We start from the raw sequence: 18,881 nt of genomic DNA, 5'->3' as shown, positions 1-18,881 counted from the left end.
GTGATGTAAGCTGGTAGGGAATCGGTAGCATGATAGGAATGTCCTCTGTGTAATGAGAGCTAAAAATAGACAAATTGGCGATTCTGTGTTATTGTCTTAGCTAAGTATTTCAGATATAAGTATATATAATGTAGGTTTTTGTTTGAGGTAATTTCTGTATATCATTACAGGTATAAAAAATTGTACGAAGGGCTGTTATATTTTTCCCTCACACGTTCTCACTACTGTTTAGTTAGATTGTTCTTTACACTTCTGAAGTACATTACATCATGATTGGGAACAATTTGGGCAAGATTTGGCAGTCAACCAATGTTTGTACAATGTATGAGTTCAGAACATGCGTAAAAATGTCTTGGAAGGAAAATATTATGGATTTGAAGTGTTTGGTATCATACACATATACAACAGTCTAGATTCAGAATATATTTAGCTTGATGAAATACATAACTTAAAAACTTCATGAATATGTAAATTTAATGCTAATACTAGGCTTTTGAATTATCTATCATTGTGGGCCTTTAATTGTTTTTGAAATTTTATCGTAGGAGTGGGAAGGGAGGTTTGTGGTGTAAAAATTACCATATCCATGGTGAAAACCTCTCACTTTCATGTCAATTTACATATTTTAGATAAATGTAGTTTAAAAGTACATATATATTTCTTCTTTGAAATTCGTAGACTTTTTAAAAAGCTATGGGATTAGAAATGATTCCTTTAGTATGTTGAAGCAATCACTTGAAGTCAACAGACATCTTGCACCATTAGTATAGATATATTTGAGATATGTGTCACCTTTCAAGTATAATGTTTGGAATCAGACAAGTTATTTCAACAATTCATGTAATTTTGCAGTTTTGCCAACCTCTTGTCCTCTAATATCTGGTTGTAGCCCTTCAAAAATAAGGATGACAGGGTATTTTAAAGAATCATCAAGGAAAAAGATTTTAAAAGAATTTATTGTGTAACTTGTCACATCTGTATATATTAGATCTAAAATTTGTGTTTTAATTTTTTTAAATACTACAAAAAAGTTAGGAAGTATCGGGTGCTTTTTTTTAACACCATTTGAGCAGGTTTATCCGATGGTCAATATATGATTGACGTGATGAAATCTGATGAGTTGGTGATTGTTGTTCAAAGGAGAACCTTTTCTTGACTACAGCTATATTATATACAACCTGACTAAGACTTCAGCATTACTGCCTTTGTTTGATTTGAAGTAAGGTAGATTTACCAGACATTCATAAAGAAATATGATCAGCTCACTATTATTTGTGTATTAGGCAAATAATTAGTTTAATATCGGTAATCCATCAGACAATGACATGTGTCAATTTATTGGATTTAGCTGTTTATTTGATTGATTCTCTGTCATAATTAACACCTGTTGTAGTAAAAATTAAGTCTTTATCAAACAACAGTTAAGATCGCTCACATAATTTTTAGATAATTGATAAAGAATTAGAATAATAAGGGAGATAACTCTTCAGATAACCAAGTCAGGAAAGACCAATAGAGATGTTCGATGCTTCGATTAAAATTCAAAGACAAATTATAGATTTTTGTTTTAGGTGGTTTATAGAAAATTTACTTTTTGGTGAAAGTTGTATTTTAAGTTTGGGTAAATTAAGGAAATTTTTAATATTTTAAAGATTTAAGCTAACAAAACTTTTTCTTTGTTCAAGGTCTAGTTGAATTTTACTGGACCTTAAAATCAGATCTATTATAGCTAAATGTCTTTTTGAATTTACTGCATTAGTGAGGATGAGCGATAAGCTACTGTGTTCCTTCAATGGTAAGTGTTTGATGGGTGTTGAAAGGAGGCTGCAGACTTGTCTGTATAAATTTGACAGCTACTTGACTCTAGTTAGCTCTTGCTGGCCCCAGAACACACAGCCTAGTGGAGGGTCCATCTCTGTATCACTTCTTAGGCGCCTGTCTGTTAGATATGATCCTGTACGGATTAGTATATACTAAAAGTAAACTAGCTTGTCTAAATATATATGTACCTATACAGACAGGATCCTGTATGAAACACTCTGTCCATTGATACATTTTATATCCAGTTCATTGTCTCTGTCTGGTTATAGACATATAACCTATAGCAGTTTGTGTTTCTTAGAAAGTTAAGAAATGGACCAGTCTGTGCTGACATGATTGTGTCCTTTTATAAAGCACTTTATCTTAATTGCTCTAGATGACATGATTGATGGATATCTCCTATGTTGTTCACTGAGGTAGCAACCAGCTTCTAAAAAGGAGACCATACCTCAAAGTGACCCTGACTGTTCTCAGAACAATAAATCTATCAAACAAATTATAGTTTAACAGTGTGACAAAGTCAGGATAGTTTGTGTTTTACAGCACATGAAATACTTCAGATTGCACAACATAGGAGGATTACAGGGAAAATTAGTTCTGTATGTAACTAACCATATTTAACTGGTAATAAACCATTATCTTGTAATAATCTCACCTTCATGAAAGACAGAATCAGTAGAAAAACTGTAAACACAATTAATTTGGGCAATCTAATTTTAACGCAGTATTGTTTTTTGGGAAAAGATTAATTAGGCCATGGGTAATTACTGCTCTATTGACAAATGCAGAAATTCCAATTAGAGTAGGCATATTTTAGTGCAATATTTTCAACACAAAAAACTAAAATATAATTACTGCTAGAAGATATATGGTCCTGATGAAGCCCGACTATTAGGGCAAAACCAGTAGACATAATACCTAGTTCAATAAATTTGAAGAACCCTGCACCTCCAGCCTATTGAGATTAATTCTTCTTGTTTTAAGCCAACCCTTATTCATCAATCCCCTGCTTTCCTTCTGGTATCAAGGCGAAAGGCAACGGGCCCATCTACTCACTACTCAAAGCAACGGGGGCGTTGGCTCTATTTCCAGATACAAACAATATACTGTTATATATTTACAGTACTTACAAATGCTGTGTGGTAACAAGCATGTAGTATAGTGCTTCCTACATTTGGTAGAATTAAATTTAATCCCTGGGCCTGTGGAAGGATAACTATGGTAACAGATTATATTTTTAATGCTTTAAAAATTTAACCAGATAAACCAGCTTTTTTTCATGTTAAATTTGCTTTTGTAAAACCAGTTTAGGAAAGTTTATCGCCACCAACTGAGACATGGATAATGAAAAACATAGACAGCATAGTATTACTATCATCTCTATTCTGAAGGTTAATTACTTAAAACATATTTAGATGCAGGAATTGCAAACGTTTATTAAAAAAAGGCGGTTTACATAGTTGTAAGTGTGATGCTTTGGTTCGGCTTAGGTTCAGTCCGTAGAGCGTCCGCACATGTAACCACAAGTAAAGATGTGAGATTTGTGGATTTACCAGCTCCCTATCTGTTTACAGGATAAACATTGATTCTCTGAATTTATTAATCAACAATTTGCAACAATATTGGAAATGTCCAAACAGATTCCTTAAGACATTGGTGCATCATCCGTAGTTTATGTTACCAGAGATGAAGAATGACTTAAGACCAGAATGTAGTTCCCCTAGAGTGATCTACAAATCACCTTCCATGTTGGGCACTCTGTGGGAAGTCTATTGGTGGTAATTTGTGATGTGTGAGCAGAGCCAATGATGCATGACCATTCACAGGAAGTGATAATACTAAGCCATATGAGGTCAACATACAAATTTATAAACCCTCTTGTTTGTTTCACTAAACATCTCTATATCCCACTTGCTCCCATTGTTTCCTATTTTCCCCTCCTACTCATTTTCTTATCTTTTCTTGTGTGCTGAAAGGCCAAAAGGCCGTAATATTGGACGTTAAAACCATTAAACAAATAAATAAATTTCACTAAACTTTGATTGCTAAATCCCTTTAAAAAAAAGACATGAAAAATTGTTATATGAATTCCATAATTTTGGGTTAAAAAAGATTTTCATTTTTGTGCCTTTTCTCCCAAGTTCAATCCACTTTGAACTCATTCTCTGTTGTAAAAAGAATGACGTTAATTATTAAGTCAGTCATAAGAAAATAAAAGCAAAGAGGTAGTTTCCTTTCTATTAATAGGAATGTTGATGAAAATATCTTTTATTGGTGGTATCCTCATGAACAGGCGTTTTAAAGACTATCTGTAAACACTATATTGGCAGAGTGTCTGGTTGTCTGATGGTTCAAGACTAAGACGTTGTACACTTTCAGTGCTAAAACTTGTGTTCTCTCCTCAAAAGAGTAAGTAGTTAGGCTATATAGATTCTGGCATAAAAACCAGAAAAATTTGGTGTTGATGAGAAGGCCATTGTGTCAGTTATTGTCATCTATCGAAAGCCTTGTCAGCTTGAGTTAGAAAAAAAATTTTCCTGAATGTTTGCAGGAAATTTGAAAATTAGAGGAGCTAGGGTGCACTTCATTGATAACAACACATGCTATCAGGTGAAGGGGGAAAGTAAAATAAAAAATTTAAGATAAATTGTTGTAAAATGAAATAAAATTCATATTTATATATTTCCTGATAACCAAGCAAGTGTTCATCTCTTACATCGTGTCTAGTCCATTGACCCAAAATTTTCAAATTAAATTTGTTCCAACAGTTTTAAACGAACTTGAATGAATGTCTTATTTTTAGCCGACATTAATTTGGAGTCTTTAGACAAAGCATTACGATCCTGGTTGGAAACAAGTCATGAAAAAATCATATGGATTGTTGGTAAACTAATTAAGGCTTTCAGCGACAAAGTCCTAGAATGCTATCTTAGGCTGGAGAACTCAGAAGTGCTTTTAGTTCGTTTGGGAAGAGTTGTAAATTAAACCTGGACCAAAATAGCCACATTCCTGTTTTATCAGGGGAGGAAATCTGACGGAGGCACCAAATTACTTCTGTCATGGTGATGAGGCTGATGTTTGTAGTAGCTCAATGTATTTTGGTTATAGACAGTGGGAAGTCACAACATGATGTTTTATACTAGACCTTATGTAATTTGGGTTATAGACACTGGGAAGTCACAACATGATGTTTTATACTAGACCTTATGTAATTTGGGTTATAGACACTGGAAAGTCACAACTCTTCATTTATATCAAAGCCTCTACAATATATATAATACATTGGAAAATTTAACCTGTTTCTTTTCTGGATCCCCGTTTCTACTCTGTTAACAACATTTGTATAAGCTAGCTGTCAATTGAACTGTTTACTACTTTAGTACTCTTTCAAAGTGAACTTTTTACCATATTTGTGTACTGTCAAAGTGAAGTCTGTTTACTACATTTGTGTACTGTCAAAGTGAACTCTGTAAACTACATTTATGTACTGTCAAAGTGAACTCTGTTCACTTCATTTGTGTACTGTCAAAGTGAACTCTGTTCACTACATTTGTGTACTGTCAAAGTGAACTCTGTAAACTACATTTATGTACTGTCAAAGTGAACTCTGTTCACTTCATTTGTTCTACTACATTTGTGTACTGTCAAAGTGAACTCTGTTTACTACATTTGTGTACTGTCAGAGTGAGCTCTGTTTACTACATTTGTGTACTGTCAGAGTGAACTCTGTTTACTACATTTGTGTACTGTCAAAGTGAACTCTGTTCACTACATTGGTGTACTGTCAAAGTGAACTCTGTTCACTACATTTGTGTACTGTCAAAGTGAACTCTGTTCACTACATTTGTGTACTGTCAAAGTGAACTCTGTTCACTTCATTTGTGTACTGTCAAAGTGAACTCTGTTCACTACATTTGTGGACTGTCAAAGTGAAGTCTGTTAACTACATTTGTGTACTGTCAAAGTGAACTCTGTTCACTACATTTGTGTACTGTCAAAGTGAACTCTGTTTACTACATTTGTGTACTGTCAGAGTGAACTCTGTTTACTACATTTGTGTACTGTCAAAGTGAACTCTGTTTACTACATTTGTGTACTGTCAAAGTGAACTCTGTTTACTACATTTGTGTACTGTCAAAGTGAACTCTGTTTACTACATTTGTGTACTGTCAGAGTGAACTCTGTTTACTACATTTGTGTACTGTCAAAGTGAACTCTGTTTACTACATTTGTGTACTGTCAAAGTGAACTCTGTTTACTACATTTGTGTACTGTCAGAGTGAACTCTGTTTACTACATTTGTGTACTGTCAGAGTGAAGTCTGTTCACTGCATTTGTGTACTGTCAAAGTGAAGTCTGTTCACTACATTTGTGTACTGTCAGAGTGAGCTCTGTTTACTACATTTGTGTACTGTCAGAGTGAACTCTGTTTACTACATTTGTGTACTGTCAAAGTGAACTTTTTACTGTAGTAGACTGTCAACCTGAAGGCTGTGTACTACATTTGTATACTCTATGTTACTGTTAAGAGCCTTGTTAGTTTGCTGGAAATTCATTATGGAACAAATATTCACTAGCATTTATAATTTGAAATGGAATATTATGTTCCATTAAATTTCAATTTACATGGACTAGTGTTGTGATACCTGTCTGTCATGATGTGTAATGATCTGTCGACTAGTTTGATCAAGGTCTTGACAAACACGGAAAGGAAAACAAGAAAATGTTTTTGATTGACTTGAAGAGCAGACATTTATGGGAAGAGAAACACTTGGCAAGTTCTGCTTGACATTTTCCTTGCCCACTGAGTTTGGAATACTAAATACTTCTATTCATTTGAAGAAAGGTTCTTGTATCAAACCAGTTTTCATTTGCTTCTTTTTCACATATCCCTTGACATGTTTTAGTGCCAGGATGCAAATTTACGAGGTTTTTAGGGGATTCCATTTAGGAATTTACCAACAGATGATGGTTCAAGTTTTTCACTGTCGTAAGTGAATATTTGACTGACAGGTAGACATGTTTGTGTATTACAGGTAGGCGAGGCTACGGAGGAAGTTCTGGTCTTGGTAGCTATGGATACGGCAACTACTCGTTCACCCTCCCTAGCAATGGATATACAGGTAAAATCTTTGTTAAACTTGTTCGACTTAAAATGTTCTTTTTTACAACAATAGACTGATAACACAGGTTTTTGTAGGCCACCATCTACTGATGGTAGACTGTTCAAATGACACAATTGTCAGTGGTCTGTCATTTGTCCTTAAACAATTCTTGTTTTCATTATTTCTTGAGAAGTAGGGCTATGATCTTTCCCAAATTTGATTTTGAGACTGGTCACAAAAACAAAATGGCTGACAGGCAACCATCTTGAATTTTGACAATGAAAGTTTGTTTTAGCAATAACTTGAGAAGGACTAGGTGAATCTTTCTCAAATTTCATATATAGGTTCCCATTTGACCTTAGTTGTGTCTGGTCGATTTTAGGACTGATCTGAAGAATAGAATTGCTGATAGAAGATTATATTTGATAGAACACTTAAAGACTATCATTTTTATTTCTGAAGAGAGAATTCTCAAATTTCATATCATTAATTGCAATTAAGAGGAAAGGAAAGAAAGAAAATAAGAAAACGACCCAAATTTTATGGAACCTTTGAAGATCAAAGAGTGGCTGGCACCAAATCCTTCGAGGATCTCTTGTATTAGATTCTATTTACCTCTTGTAAAACATTATTGAATATTGATATTTATGAAAATATTCCCACTATGAGCAATATCATAATTTCATGTACATGACATGGGTAAATTTTTGCTTGTGATTTTAATGGCATCATATCCAATTGTCTTTCTTACATATACAAAATGGGAGGTAATTCTGTTCGACAAAAATTGGAAATAACATCAGTAGATAAATTTGATGCATTTTGGCATCAGTTTGTGGGGAAAATGAACATTTTGTTATATATAGATTACATTGATCTCAAACACAAAAGGGTAACATGTTTTATGAATAAGTCTCTCCTAATTTTTTTGACAGGGCCGGCTCTAAACAGCTACAGCAGTGGTTTATCCACATACGACGCAATGTCACGATATGGCCGAACATATGACAGCAGTTACAACCCACGAAACTACGATTCATCAACGAGGTCATATGATATTGGGTCAAGGTCACGCGACCTTGGAGCGTCCTCTAGATATGACGCATCCTCTGCAACTGGGAGTTATGGCAGCGATTTGAGTCATCAGTATGCTACTGACTATAGCCTTGACAGTGGGCGGGGCTATGACAGTGGGCGTGGCCTAGATAGTGGGAGGAGTTACGACACAACAGGCTCTTCCGGCTACGACTCGCGCGGATACATTAGCCCACGTACGGGGAGCTCAGATCTAGGATACAGCTCAACAACTAGGTAAGTACCTGTATTTAACAAAAGATACACTAATAACAGTTAAACCCAGAATTTATTGATGTAGATATCTGTCTATGGGATTGTAATTAGTGGCTATAATTTCATCATTGATTTCTAATACACAATGAAAACTTTGATGCATATTATCTAGTGTTAACCGTTGGGACATTGGACAGCTAGGATTGTCTAAACAGATTCTGAAACAAAAAAGATTATTTACAGTATTTTAATGCTAGAAAGTCGTAATGTTAGATACTTTAGTTCGAGATGAATCATTTCTAATCTTGAATGAAAACACCTGTTATTTATTTGTCAAGTGAAATGTTGATTTACAAAATAATAAAATTGTTTGTCCATAGCCCTCAGAAATAAAACTGTTACCTGTAGAAAAAAAAAATGGGTTACTTCATTCTCATGACCCTGTATGTGGGTCAAGCTAACTTAAAGAAGTAGGTTTCATAGTGAAATCTTTTTTAGGAGATAAAACTTCAGATCAGATGTTTGTAAGTAGTAACTCTGAAGCAGTTCACCAAATAAAGGTCAACTGATAGTTTTAAGGAAATTAAAAAAATATTTCATCATTAATGGTAGCATTTATTTATCATGGACTCAAACCTGAAAAGTACTGTTAATTTCTTTTTACATAACTCAATACAAATTAGAAATACAGGACCTTTATGCCTCTTGTCTGGACTTTGGTTTACAGTTCAGTGTTTGATGTGAAGAGATAAACTCTAAAAATATTTACAATTCAAGTCAAACAATGTGATTGACATTTATTTGTATGTTTGTTTAAGAAAGTAAAAGTAAATTTAAAAAATAGATTTTACATTAAGATTTAAAATATTTTAAACCATAACATTGAATAAGGAGTCAACTGTAAGGATAGATCTGGAGATAAGCCTGCATACATTACAGAGATAGTACACAGAAGGAATTCACAAGCAACATTTTATTGGAGTGATAAAAATTGACTTGATGTCAACATTAAATTAAGGGCAATTAACATATGAAAGCACTTACATGTTTTTTTTTTTTTTTACATCTTCAGTTTGATTATTTCATGACAGAATGACATCAGCTATTATGTGAGTCACTTAGTACAGAGCAATAAGTTTACACAACAACGTAATGTATGTAAATGTAAAGCACTCTACCTCACAAGTCGAAGAATCGGGAATTGATTTACAATATATATGGCCTACATACTTGAATTAATGTTCGGTGAATTAATGTTAAGATCCTGTGTGATTATAGTCTGTGTATACAGTTTTATTGTATACTAATATATGTTAATTATTCTTTCACATCTAGAAGTGTTTTTACCTGACACATTAATTATTTCAGAAAAAAAAATTGATGAAAATTTAATAGTTTTCTTTCAAATTCATCATCATTGTGAAATTCTATTTTTCTGTTGACTTTTTGATATGTGGCCTTGACCGTGTGTAGCCTTATGACTTGTATAGGACTTGTGTAGTCATAATAGTGAAATAACTCCCTCCAGCGGGGAACTGTATTTTATATCGGTTTAAACCTGTTATTAAAGCTTCAGAATCTGGTGTAAATAAATTTATAAGTGTTCTCAGATGTGCTGAATATGTGTATTAAAATTTCTATAACGAGTCTTGATGCATTCATAGTTATGTTAATACAAGGAACTATAGGTAAATGGAAGAGGTAATGCTATTGTGTAATAGTAGCTAACAAGATCATGGCCTGCTGTTTGGAATACTTAATTTTCTCCTGATTCTGCCTTGTTGACATGTATCATTGTCATCATACTTTATAGGCCACGTTAACACAGCTTAACTTGGCTGTCTGGCCCAGCTTCAGGTCATGTTGGCATAGTTGTGGTAAATGCTCATGTTTGCCTTCATAACTCTGTGTTCTTGATGGAGATCACCTTGACCCAGCAACAGTGTATCTCTGATCTAGGTCACCTTGTCACTATACTCAGTTTAAGTCTCTTTGACATAGATGTGTGTCCCTAATGCTTGACACCTTGGAACAGCTGGCTGTCCCTGGTTTAGATCACATTGACACAGCTGTGTGTCCCAGCTTTAGATCACATTGACACAAATGTGTGTCCCTGGTTTAGGTCACCTTGACACAGCTGTGAGTCCCAGCTTTAGATCAAATTGACACTGCTGTGTGTCCCTGGTTTAGATCACCTTGACATAGCTGTGTGTCCCAGCTTTAGATCACATTGACACAGCTGTGTGTCCCAGCTTTAGATAATCTTGACACAACTGTGTGTCCCAGTTTTAGATCACATTGACACAACTGTCTGTCCCAGCTTTAGATAATCTTGACACAACTGTGTGTCCCTGTTTTAGATCACATTGACACAGCTGTGTGTCCCAGTTTTAGATCACATTGACACAACTGTCTGTCCCAGCTTTAGATAATCTTGACACAGCTGTGTGTCCCTGGTTTAGGTCACCTTGACACAGCTGTTTGTCACAGCTTTAGATCACATTGACACAGCTGTGTGTCCCTGTTTTAGGTCACCGTGACACAGCTGTGTGTCCCTGTTTTAGATCACATTGACACTGCTGTGTGTCCAAGCTTTAGGTCACCTTGACACAGCTGTGTGTCCCTGTTTTAGATCACCTTGACACAGCTGTGTGTCCCTGTTTTAGATCACATTGACACAGCTGTCTGTCCCAGCTTTAGGTCACATTGACACAGTTGTCTGTCCCAGCTTTAGATCACATTGACACAGCTGTGTGTCCCAGCTTTAGATCACCTTGACACAGCTGAGTGTTCCTGTTTTAGATCACATTGACACAGCTGTGTGTCCCAGCTTTAGATCACATTGACACAGCTGTGTGTCCCAGCTTTAGATCACATTGACACAGCTGTGTGTCCCAGCTTTAGATCACATTGACACAGCTGAGTGTTCCTGTTCTTAGCCTCCTCGACACAGCTGTATCCTTGTCATCTAGTTAAACTACTCTACATTGAAGTTGAAATTTTGCTCAGAATTTGATTTTGTTTACATGTTCTTTTTCAGGTACGGCCGAAGTGACTATACAGACAGATCAGCAGATGTAACTTTAAGAGATAAACCAAAGGAGGATGATCTTGACTCTCACATCGTAAGGCGACGATATCCGGGAACCAAATACAAGGACCAAGATCTTCCCTTAGGACAAAAACATGGCGTCAACAAGGATGATGATATTGCATTGTACAAGGCTTCCTATCGCAGATATCGTGATTCTTACGGCGAGGAAGACAAATCAGATTCAGATAGAGGGTCTCTAGCTTCCTCACGAAGGGAATCTGAAGAACGGGACCCTATAGCAGAAATAAAACGCAAGTATCAAAGAAAGAAACCAGATACTATAAATGAAACTGAGGCAACACTTTCAAAAACAGAACCAGTTGAAATATCTCAAAGTACGCTATCAGACAGGTTAAGATCAACTAGTGAGCATTTGACTTCTCCAAAGAGCGGAGTTCAAAGGTCACAGAGCGAAAGAGGTGCAAAATCCGATCAAGCAGTAATGGAACCACCTGGTGCGGTGGATGCTGAGGCTGACACGATGCCGGTCTGGAGGAAGCGACGTCTAGAACGAGAACAAAGACGGAGAGAATTTCTTAACATGAGTGAAAACAAATCCAAGGAAAGAGAACGAATAAAATGTGAAGAAAGTGAAACCAAGGACAAAGACAGTGAACATTCAGTTAAAAGTGAAAGTAGGGTCGGTGATAAAAGTGAAAATAGAACAGAGACTGCAAGAGATCGATTACAGCGATTGAAGGATGCCAGGATACCTCCAAAAAGTTCTAGTATAGATTCTGTTGAAGAGGGAATGTCACTGGAGGACAGTGATAGTGCCAGAGCATTTAGTGCAGAGGCTGTGAAAAAAATTCTTCTTCAAAGAGACAGTCCTCTTTTAAGGACAAAATATGCCGAGGCAAAACGTAAAAAAGAATTAGAAAAGGAAGGAAGTAGAGAAGAAACACCACTTCCTAGTACGGATGTTAAAACTGATAAAAGAGAAAGTGTTATTTCGCCATTATCCTTCAAAGCCGATAGGTTAAAGGATGTGGAAACTTCTAGGACAGCATCCAGGTTTGGATCAACGCAGAATCAGGACTCGCCTCTTTCTTCTTTAGAGAGGAAGTATTCGGATAGAGATTCTTCTGCTTCAGCAGACAGGACTTCTTCAAGGCTTGGATCTGAATCTGATAGCAAGTCTCAGCAAAAGTCCCGATTAGGCTCCGATAGTAAAATCATGACTCTTGAACAAAGGATATCAGCCAGAATTGGATCAGATTCAAATAGGTTTTCTTCCAGAGATGAAGTGACAGGTGTTAGTGATTCAGGAACGATGTCATCCTTAAATAGGTCACAGTCTGCTAGGGCACCTGGAGGTCATGACCTTCGAACAGAGAAAGTTTCATCCCAACCGGAATCTAAATTTTCCAGTTCATTAAGTAGAAGTCATTCTTCTAGAGAGGAGAAAGATGGGTCCCGATTGGCGACAGCATTAGAAAAGAAATATTCCTTAAGGGAGCCATCTGACTCAGGTATTGGTGCAAGGTCTGTGTCAGATACTCGGTCTTCATCCTCATCTGTTGATATGCGGTCTGCATCAACATCATCCACGGACACAAAATTGAGGACTGCATCTAGTTCTTCTGACACATCATCTGTCTTTGTAGATAAGTATCCTTATAAGCCATCCATGTCCTCCACTGACTCTAAGTCCTCATTGGAACGGTCTTCCAGAGAGTATGGTATAAACAGGGGATCTACTTCCTCAGACCCCAAGTCTTCCACACTGTCTCCATCACCATACCAACAGAAAACAGACAGTATTATGCCAGGTACAGATTTAGAACAGAAGAAAGGTGAAGGTATTGTTAGAGGAAGTGAATCCAACAACATCAGATCAAGATACATGGATGCTTTAAAAACGTCCGATATCACAAGTAAGAGAGTCGAGAAATCTTTAGAGGAGAGTAAAAGATCAGAAAAAGAAAGAGCTTTTGCTAATAAAGAAACGTCTTCAGATATACAAAGACCTATTCCAGCTGAAAGACAGTCAAAGAGAGCGTCTACATCGTCTGTTAGTTCTGATACCAAGGAAGAACAAGTGAGAACACCAAGTGTTTCTTCCGTAGGTGAAGGAGAAAAACGTAAAAGTACAGAAATCAAACGACATAAAGGATTGAAAGAAAGATTGCAAGAAAAGGACAAAATCAGAATGAAAATGTTGGAAAGTGTGAAACAGAAACAAGAACAAAAAGCCAAGATGGATGATAAAAGTGCTGATGTGGATGTTAAAGTTTCTACTAAAGTAACAACTGTTGATATTACTGCAACAAATTCTAAGAATAAGCAGAACCTTAATGTCACACAGAAAAGTGTTAGCACTAATGTATCCCAAAGTGGCAGAGAAGTCAAACCATCTCAGGAGACAGTTAGTGTTAAAACCGATCTAACATATAACTCTAATGTCGTCCTCGATAAAAAACAACCAGACAGAAAAAATTTGGAAAGTCTTCAAGCAAAATCTGCTACAAAAGTTGACACAAAATCAGCACCCAAGGTTGTCATGGAGACAACAACAAAAGTTGAAACAAAATCAAATATTGACACTTATACTGCACCAAAGGAAGACGATAACACAAATGATGATGAAAGTCAGAAAGGACTCGAAGAAGCACGCTGCATTAAACCAAGTGACTTAAAATCAAGAAAAATTAAACATTATGTTCGGTCAAAGTCAAGTCATCTACAGGAAGACGTAGGAAATGAAAAACAGGAAAATGAAACACTAAAGACTCCTGAAGTCAGTGAATCTACTCGTAAGACACAGAAGCCATATGGGCAAGTCAGAGCTAAGACCACAGATGTTGCAAGTTTGCTTGCTAAAGGTCAAGAAGAACCATTGTCACCCTCAAATGGAATCTCACAGGAAGTGGAAAGTCCGTCTAATACAGAATTAAGTCGTATGGAAAGAATTGCGCTGTACAAAGATGAACGACGTCGTCAGCTTGCCTTTCTTGCTGCTAAATTTGGTGATGGTGACAAAACAAGTGAAAATATCAAAATGTCTGACATTGCTCCTTCCCTATTCCATACTTCTGCGAGTCGAGGTAACGGAAGTAATGAGGATATTTCAAAACTGGCAAGGTCGCGAAGTTTGAAAGAAGGTTCCCCACTGAAAATGGTCCCGTCTGTAATATCACGTTCAAGCAGTCTAAGGGATGGTTCACAGAGGTTGACGGCAAGCCCTGAAAGAGATGCACAAGACGGGAAAGTGTACCTTGCCAGTAAATTTTCCAAATTTCGAGAACGTTTTAACGATAGTGATATTTCTTCCACAGCTGAGGAAGATTCGCAAAGGAAGGCTGGTTATCCTGAAAAGGAGTTGTCTTCCCTTGAAATTAGACGTCAACGTCTTCTTTATGGAGAAGCTCAGTTTGACAGTGGGAAACTTCTAAGTGTACAGCCAGAAGAAAAATTAGAAAAGCAAGACAGTACTGAAGACGATAAACCTCAGAAAAAGAGGAGACAACTCCCCAATATTCCAGCTGCATTGGGAGGTACACCAGAACCTCAGATGTTTGAGGGTGAGGAAGATATAGACTCTCAATCGTCTTCTTCTGGTTGCTCACCTGCCACTGTGATGAGTGTACAAAGTATTGAGGCTGATAAGACCTCAATTGATTCATCGAAAGTAAAATCTGAAACTGTGGCTATAAAACCTACGGTGTCCCAACAAACTGAAATGGTGGCTTCACGGCAGGCACAGCCTGATACTCCCAAAGAAACAATGGGATCTAATGTCAGGTCTTCCACCGTAACTGTCAAACAAAAAGCCGACAAAAGTGATGGACAAAAAGTGAAAACAGATCAGCCAGCGAAGAAAACGCCTTACCAGAGATCTTCAGTGAGGAGTATACAGGAGATGTTGGGAGAGAAACCAGAAGACTCGGGGAAGGTGTCTTCTGATTCTCATGTCGAAACAGCTCCTCAACCACCTGAGGGAAAAGTTTCTTCGTCCAGTAGGGTTCAAAAGCAATCATCATTGGATAAGAAACAAGACCATACTACACAGAAAAGTGTGTTAGAAATGAAACCTGTGCTGTCCAAAACAACACAGGAGGCTTTGACTCAGGAGAAACATTCCGTCTCGAAGTTCTCAAAGGATGTGTCTGAGGAACCGAAGACAAGTCAGGTCAAAGGTATTGAAATTAAATCACAGCTTACTGAAAGTAATTTATCTGATCAAAATGTGCTTCCACCATCAAAGTCACAGACTGTAGTTCAAGTCAAACAGAAAGATTCTGTTTCTTCTAAAGATGTGAAGCCAGCAGTTTCTATCCCTGCCACTACTACAGATGAGAAGCCAGCATTATCTGTCCAGGCCACTGCTAAAGATGTGAAGCCAGCAGTTTCTATTCAGTCAGCCACTAAAGATGTGAAGCCAGCAGCTTCTGTCCAGTCAGCCACTAAAGATGTGAAGCCAGCAGCTTCTGTCCAGTCAGCCACTAAAGATGTGAAGTCAGCAGCTTCTGTCCAGTCAGCCACTAAAGATGTGAAGCCAGCAGCTTCTGTCCAGTCAGCCACTAAAGATGTGAAGTCAGCAGCTTCTGTCCAGTCAGCCACTAAAGACGTGAAGCCAGCAGCTTCTGTCCAGTCAACCACTAAAGATGTGAAGCTAGCAGCTTCTGTCCAGGCTGCCACAAAAGATGTGAAGCAAGCAGCTTCTATTCAGACAGCCACAAAAGATGTGAAGCCAGCAGCTTCTGTCCAGTCAGCCACTAAAGATGTGAAGCCAGCAGCTTCTGTCCAGACAGCCACTAAAGATGTGAAGCCGGCAGCTTCTGTTCAGGCTGCCACTAAAGATGTGAAGCAGGGGACATCTGCTGAGACTGTGAAAGTCAACAAAAAAGCATCATCATCTGTATCTACTACACAGCTCCAAATAAATGCTGCAGACACCAGAAAAGAACAGAAGGTCCTTAGCTCAAGGAGAAGTCCTGACAAAAGGGTGTTAGCCAGCGCCAAGGAGGTTAATAGGTCCGCTGATCGCAAGACTCCTTCTCTAGAACCAACAGAGTCCAAGGATAAAGTCTCGTCTGTGGTTTCTGAGTCTAGCAGTTCTAGAAAATCATTGGATTCTAAACAAGAAAATGTACTCTTAAAGTCACAACCGGTGTCTCAAGATTCCAATGTATCTTCTGAAGCTGTGTCAAAAGCAGCTATAAGTGTTTCATCTAAAAAGATAGAGACAAAAACACCTGATTTAACTCAGAAAGGGAAACAGATAAGTTCTTCTCTTGTACAACCACAAGTGATAGAGGCTTCAGACATTCAGGTCAAACCTGAACAGAAGACTAAAACATCTGGAAAGGTCAAAGCATCCTCATCTGTGCAACAACCTTTACCCAACACTTCACAGAGTAAAGAAGAGAGCAAGAAAATCTCTTCCAGGAGGTCAGACCTCAGCAGTAGTCGAGAAAGGAAAAGTGTTGAGCGACAAGTTAGTTTGGATGCAAAGTCAAAATTAGAAGCTAGGATTCAGAGAAAGTTAGAAGAAAAGTCAAGATTACAAGAGAGAGAATTGGAAAAGAAATTTAAGAAACCCACAGAGGATGAAAAGTCTGTCAGCTCGACGGCAGCAGAACGCAAACATGGGTCATCCGATGACAGCTCGTCGAAGGAAAAAGGCAGGAGTAGACGCATGTTGAGGAGGACAGGAGAGAAATCAGCAGAGTACAGACGGAGTCGATCTGTTGGAGAAAAGGACTCGGAATCATCACGAACTCCCCTCCATGGGAAAACTCCACCAAAAGTTATTACACCTATGGACATCAAACAAATTTTAGCGAAGTCACCTGACTTTAATCTGGATGATTTGTTGTTGGATAACGCAGAATATTTATCTGATTCGGAATTACTTGCTAAAGTGATGTCCAAAGAAGGTGGCAGTGATACATCCAAGGATAAGAAATCTGGTTCAAAAGTGAAAAGAGTGTTACGCAAGAAAGATTTACAGCGGAGTAAATCTGATACGTCCCAGATGATGGCTATCGCAGAATCCAAAAGGTAAGTGGGTAAAACATCTACGACAAACTGTAAACATACTTACATTGGTGAAACAAAAAATTTTGAGCAATATCATTTTTTGGACAAATGAGGGACACAGTAAATTTGTGTTTCTGAAATCATTTCTATATGTATTAAAGACATACAGAAAAATCAATTAGCATATTGATATTGAAGTACAATAATGCAGAAAGCACTAAATTAATATGTATGTTTACAGTACTTAATAAACATGCTTATCACCATGGTATCTTATCTAATTATAATTAATAAAAAAAATACTGTCCTGAAGATGATGACATTTTAATTATACACTAATTCCTACCTGTGTGTTTAAAACATAGAGCGATGAAATTCTACAGTGATATGTTTGTAAAACATCTTAAGTATTTATCTTGTACTGCAAACATCACTGAATATTTATGCATGCATAAAACTTAAAATTTTTGCCCAATCTTAAATTTATTCAAAATGCATGAAAAAAGTTTTTCAGTTTCAATATCAAATTATTGTAAACTTTTTATATTCAACCTGATGACAAAAGGTTGAAAGTAAAACTGCGGAGATAAAAGTTTCATGGTACATTTTATATTTCAAACAAAGATGTTATCAAAGGAGTTATGATGAAAAAGCTATCATGTATTCTTGGCATGAAATATTTGGTTACTGGTGCATACAGTGTTAATGAAGATTTTTGACCCCCTGGGTTTGTTCCTATCATTATCAATAAATATATTTCCTTAAGTAAAGAGCAGTTATTTCCCTTTGATCAGTTGGCATGGAGTTTAGCTGAGCAATTTGTCACAGTGACACACACCACAACATGTCTCGTACAGAATATTCATTAAAGAAAAAAAGTCAGTTATGAAAAGTTTTAGCCCTTCATCATCAGACAGTAGGCTATTCAAACCTCCATCTGTCTGTGGTTTGTGGTCCAGCCGTCCATCTATGAACAATTTTCGTTATTGCTATTTCTTGAAAAGTGCTGTATGAATCTTTCTGAAATTTCAGTTCCCTTTGGTCCCTTATTATGCCTATTCGATTTTGGGCCTGACCAGAAAAACAAAATGGCCGACAGGTGGCCATCTTGGATTTTAAAATTGCAATTTCTTGAGAATTACAGCATAGATCTTTCACAAATTTCCTATTTATGTTTCCCTTGATCCCTAGCAAAGGTACGATCAAATTTCTTTATTAAGAGCGAAAAAAAGGAAAGACAAGAAAAAATGAAGGGAAAGAGGAAATAAAGATCAAACAATGATGTGCACCAAGATCCCTTTTGGATCTCTTATTTTGCCATGTCTTCATTAAAGAAAAAATATTATACAAATCATATAGATGTATAAATAAAAAAATATTATGAATACTTATAATGTAAATGTTGTTTGGCACATTTCTGGTTTCTAACTGTTGATTTGAAATTCTCAATATATTCACATTTAGTGAATTTTCATAATGCTTGACCATGTCCTGTTAAATTAAGCACTGTTTATTTCATTTAACAAGAATTTCATGACATTGACACCTGTTAACAGAATATCATATACTTTTGTATATATATCCTT

General features: G+C 36.8%; 2 protein-coding genes across 2 annotated transcripts in view; both read left to right on the top strand.

Annotated features, from left to right (window-relative positions):
• LOC132563764 (serine-rich adhesin for platelets-like) overlaps positions 1 to 15,158 on the top strand; it is a 69,699-nt gene extending 54,541 nt beyond the window's left edge. Inside the window, exons 4-7 of the mRNA XM_060228519.1 lie at positions 6,858 to 6,944; positions 7,862 to 8,237; positions 11,257 to 15,054; positions 15,146 to 15,158. Of these exons, the coding sequence (XP_060084502.1) occupies positions 6,858 to 6,944; positions 7,862 to 8,237; positions 11,257 to 15,054; positions 15,146 to 15,158 (4,274 nt within the window). The remainder of the gene's footprint in view (positions 1 to 6,857; positions 6,945 to 7,861; positions 8,238 to 11,256; positions 15,055 to 15,145) is intronic.
• A 14-nt stretch (positions 15,159 to 15,172) lies between these two features.
• LOC132563623 (uncharacterized) overlaps positions 15,173 to 18,881 on the top strand; it is a 102,477-nt gene continuing 98,768 nt past the window's right edge. Inside the window, exon 1 of the mRNA XM_060228367.1 lies at positions 15,173 to 17,316. Within this exon, the coding sequence (XP_060084350.1) occupies positions 15,173 to 17,316 (2,144 nt within the window). The remainder of the gene's footprint in view (positions 17,317 to 18,881) is intronic.

This window comes from Ylistrum balloti, unplaced genomic scaffold, assembly GCF_031769215.1.
Source record: "Ylistrum balloti isolate Yb309-2 unplaced genomic scaffold, AGI_CSIRO_Ybal_v1 Utg369676, whole genome shotgun sequence".
NCBI lineage: Eukaryota > Metazoa > Mollusca > Bivalvia > Pectinida > Pectinidae > Ylistrum > Ylistrum balloti.
Note: the sequence above shows the minus strand (reverse complement) of the source record. Positions and strands in the feature narration are given on the sequence as shown.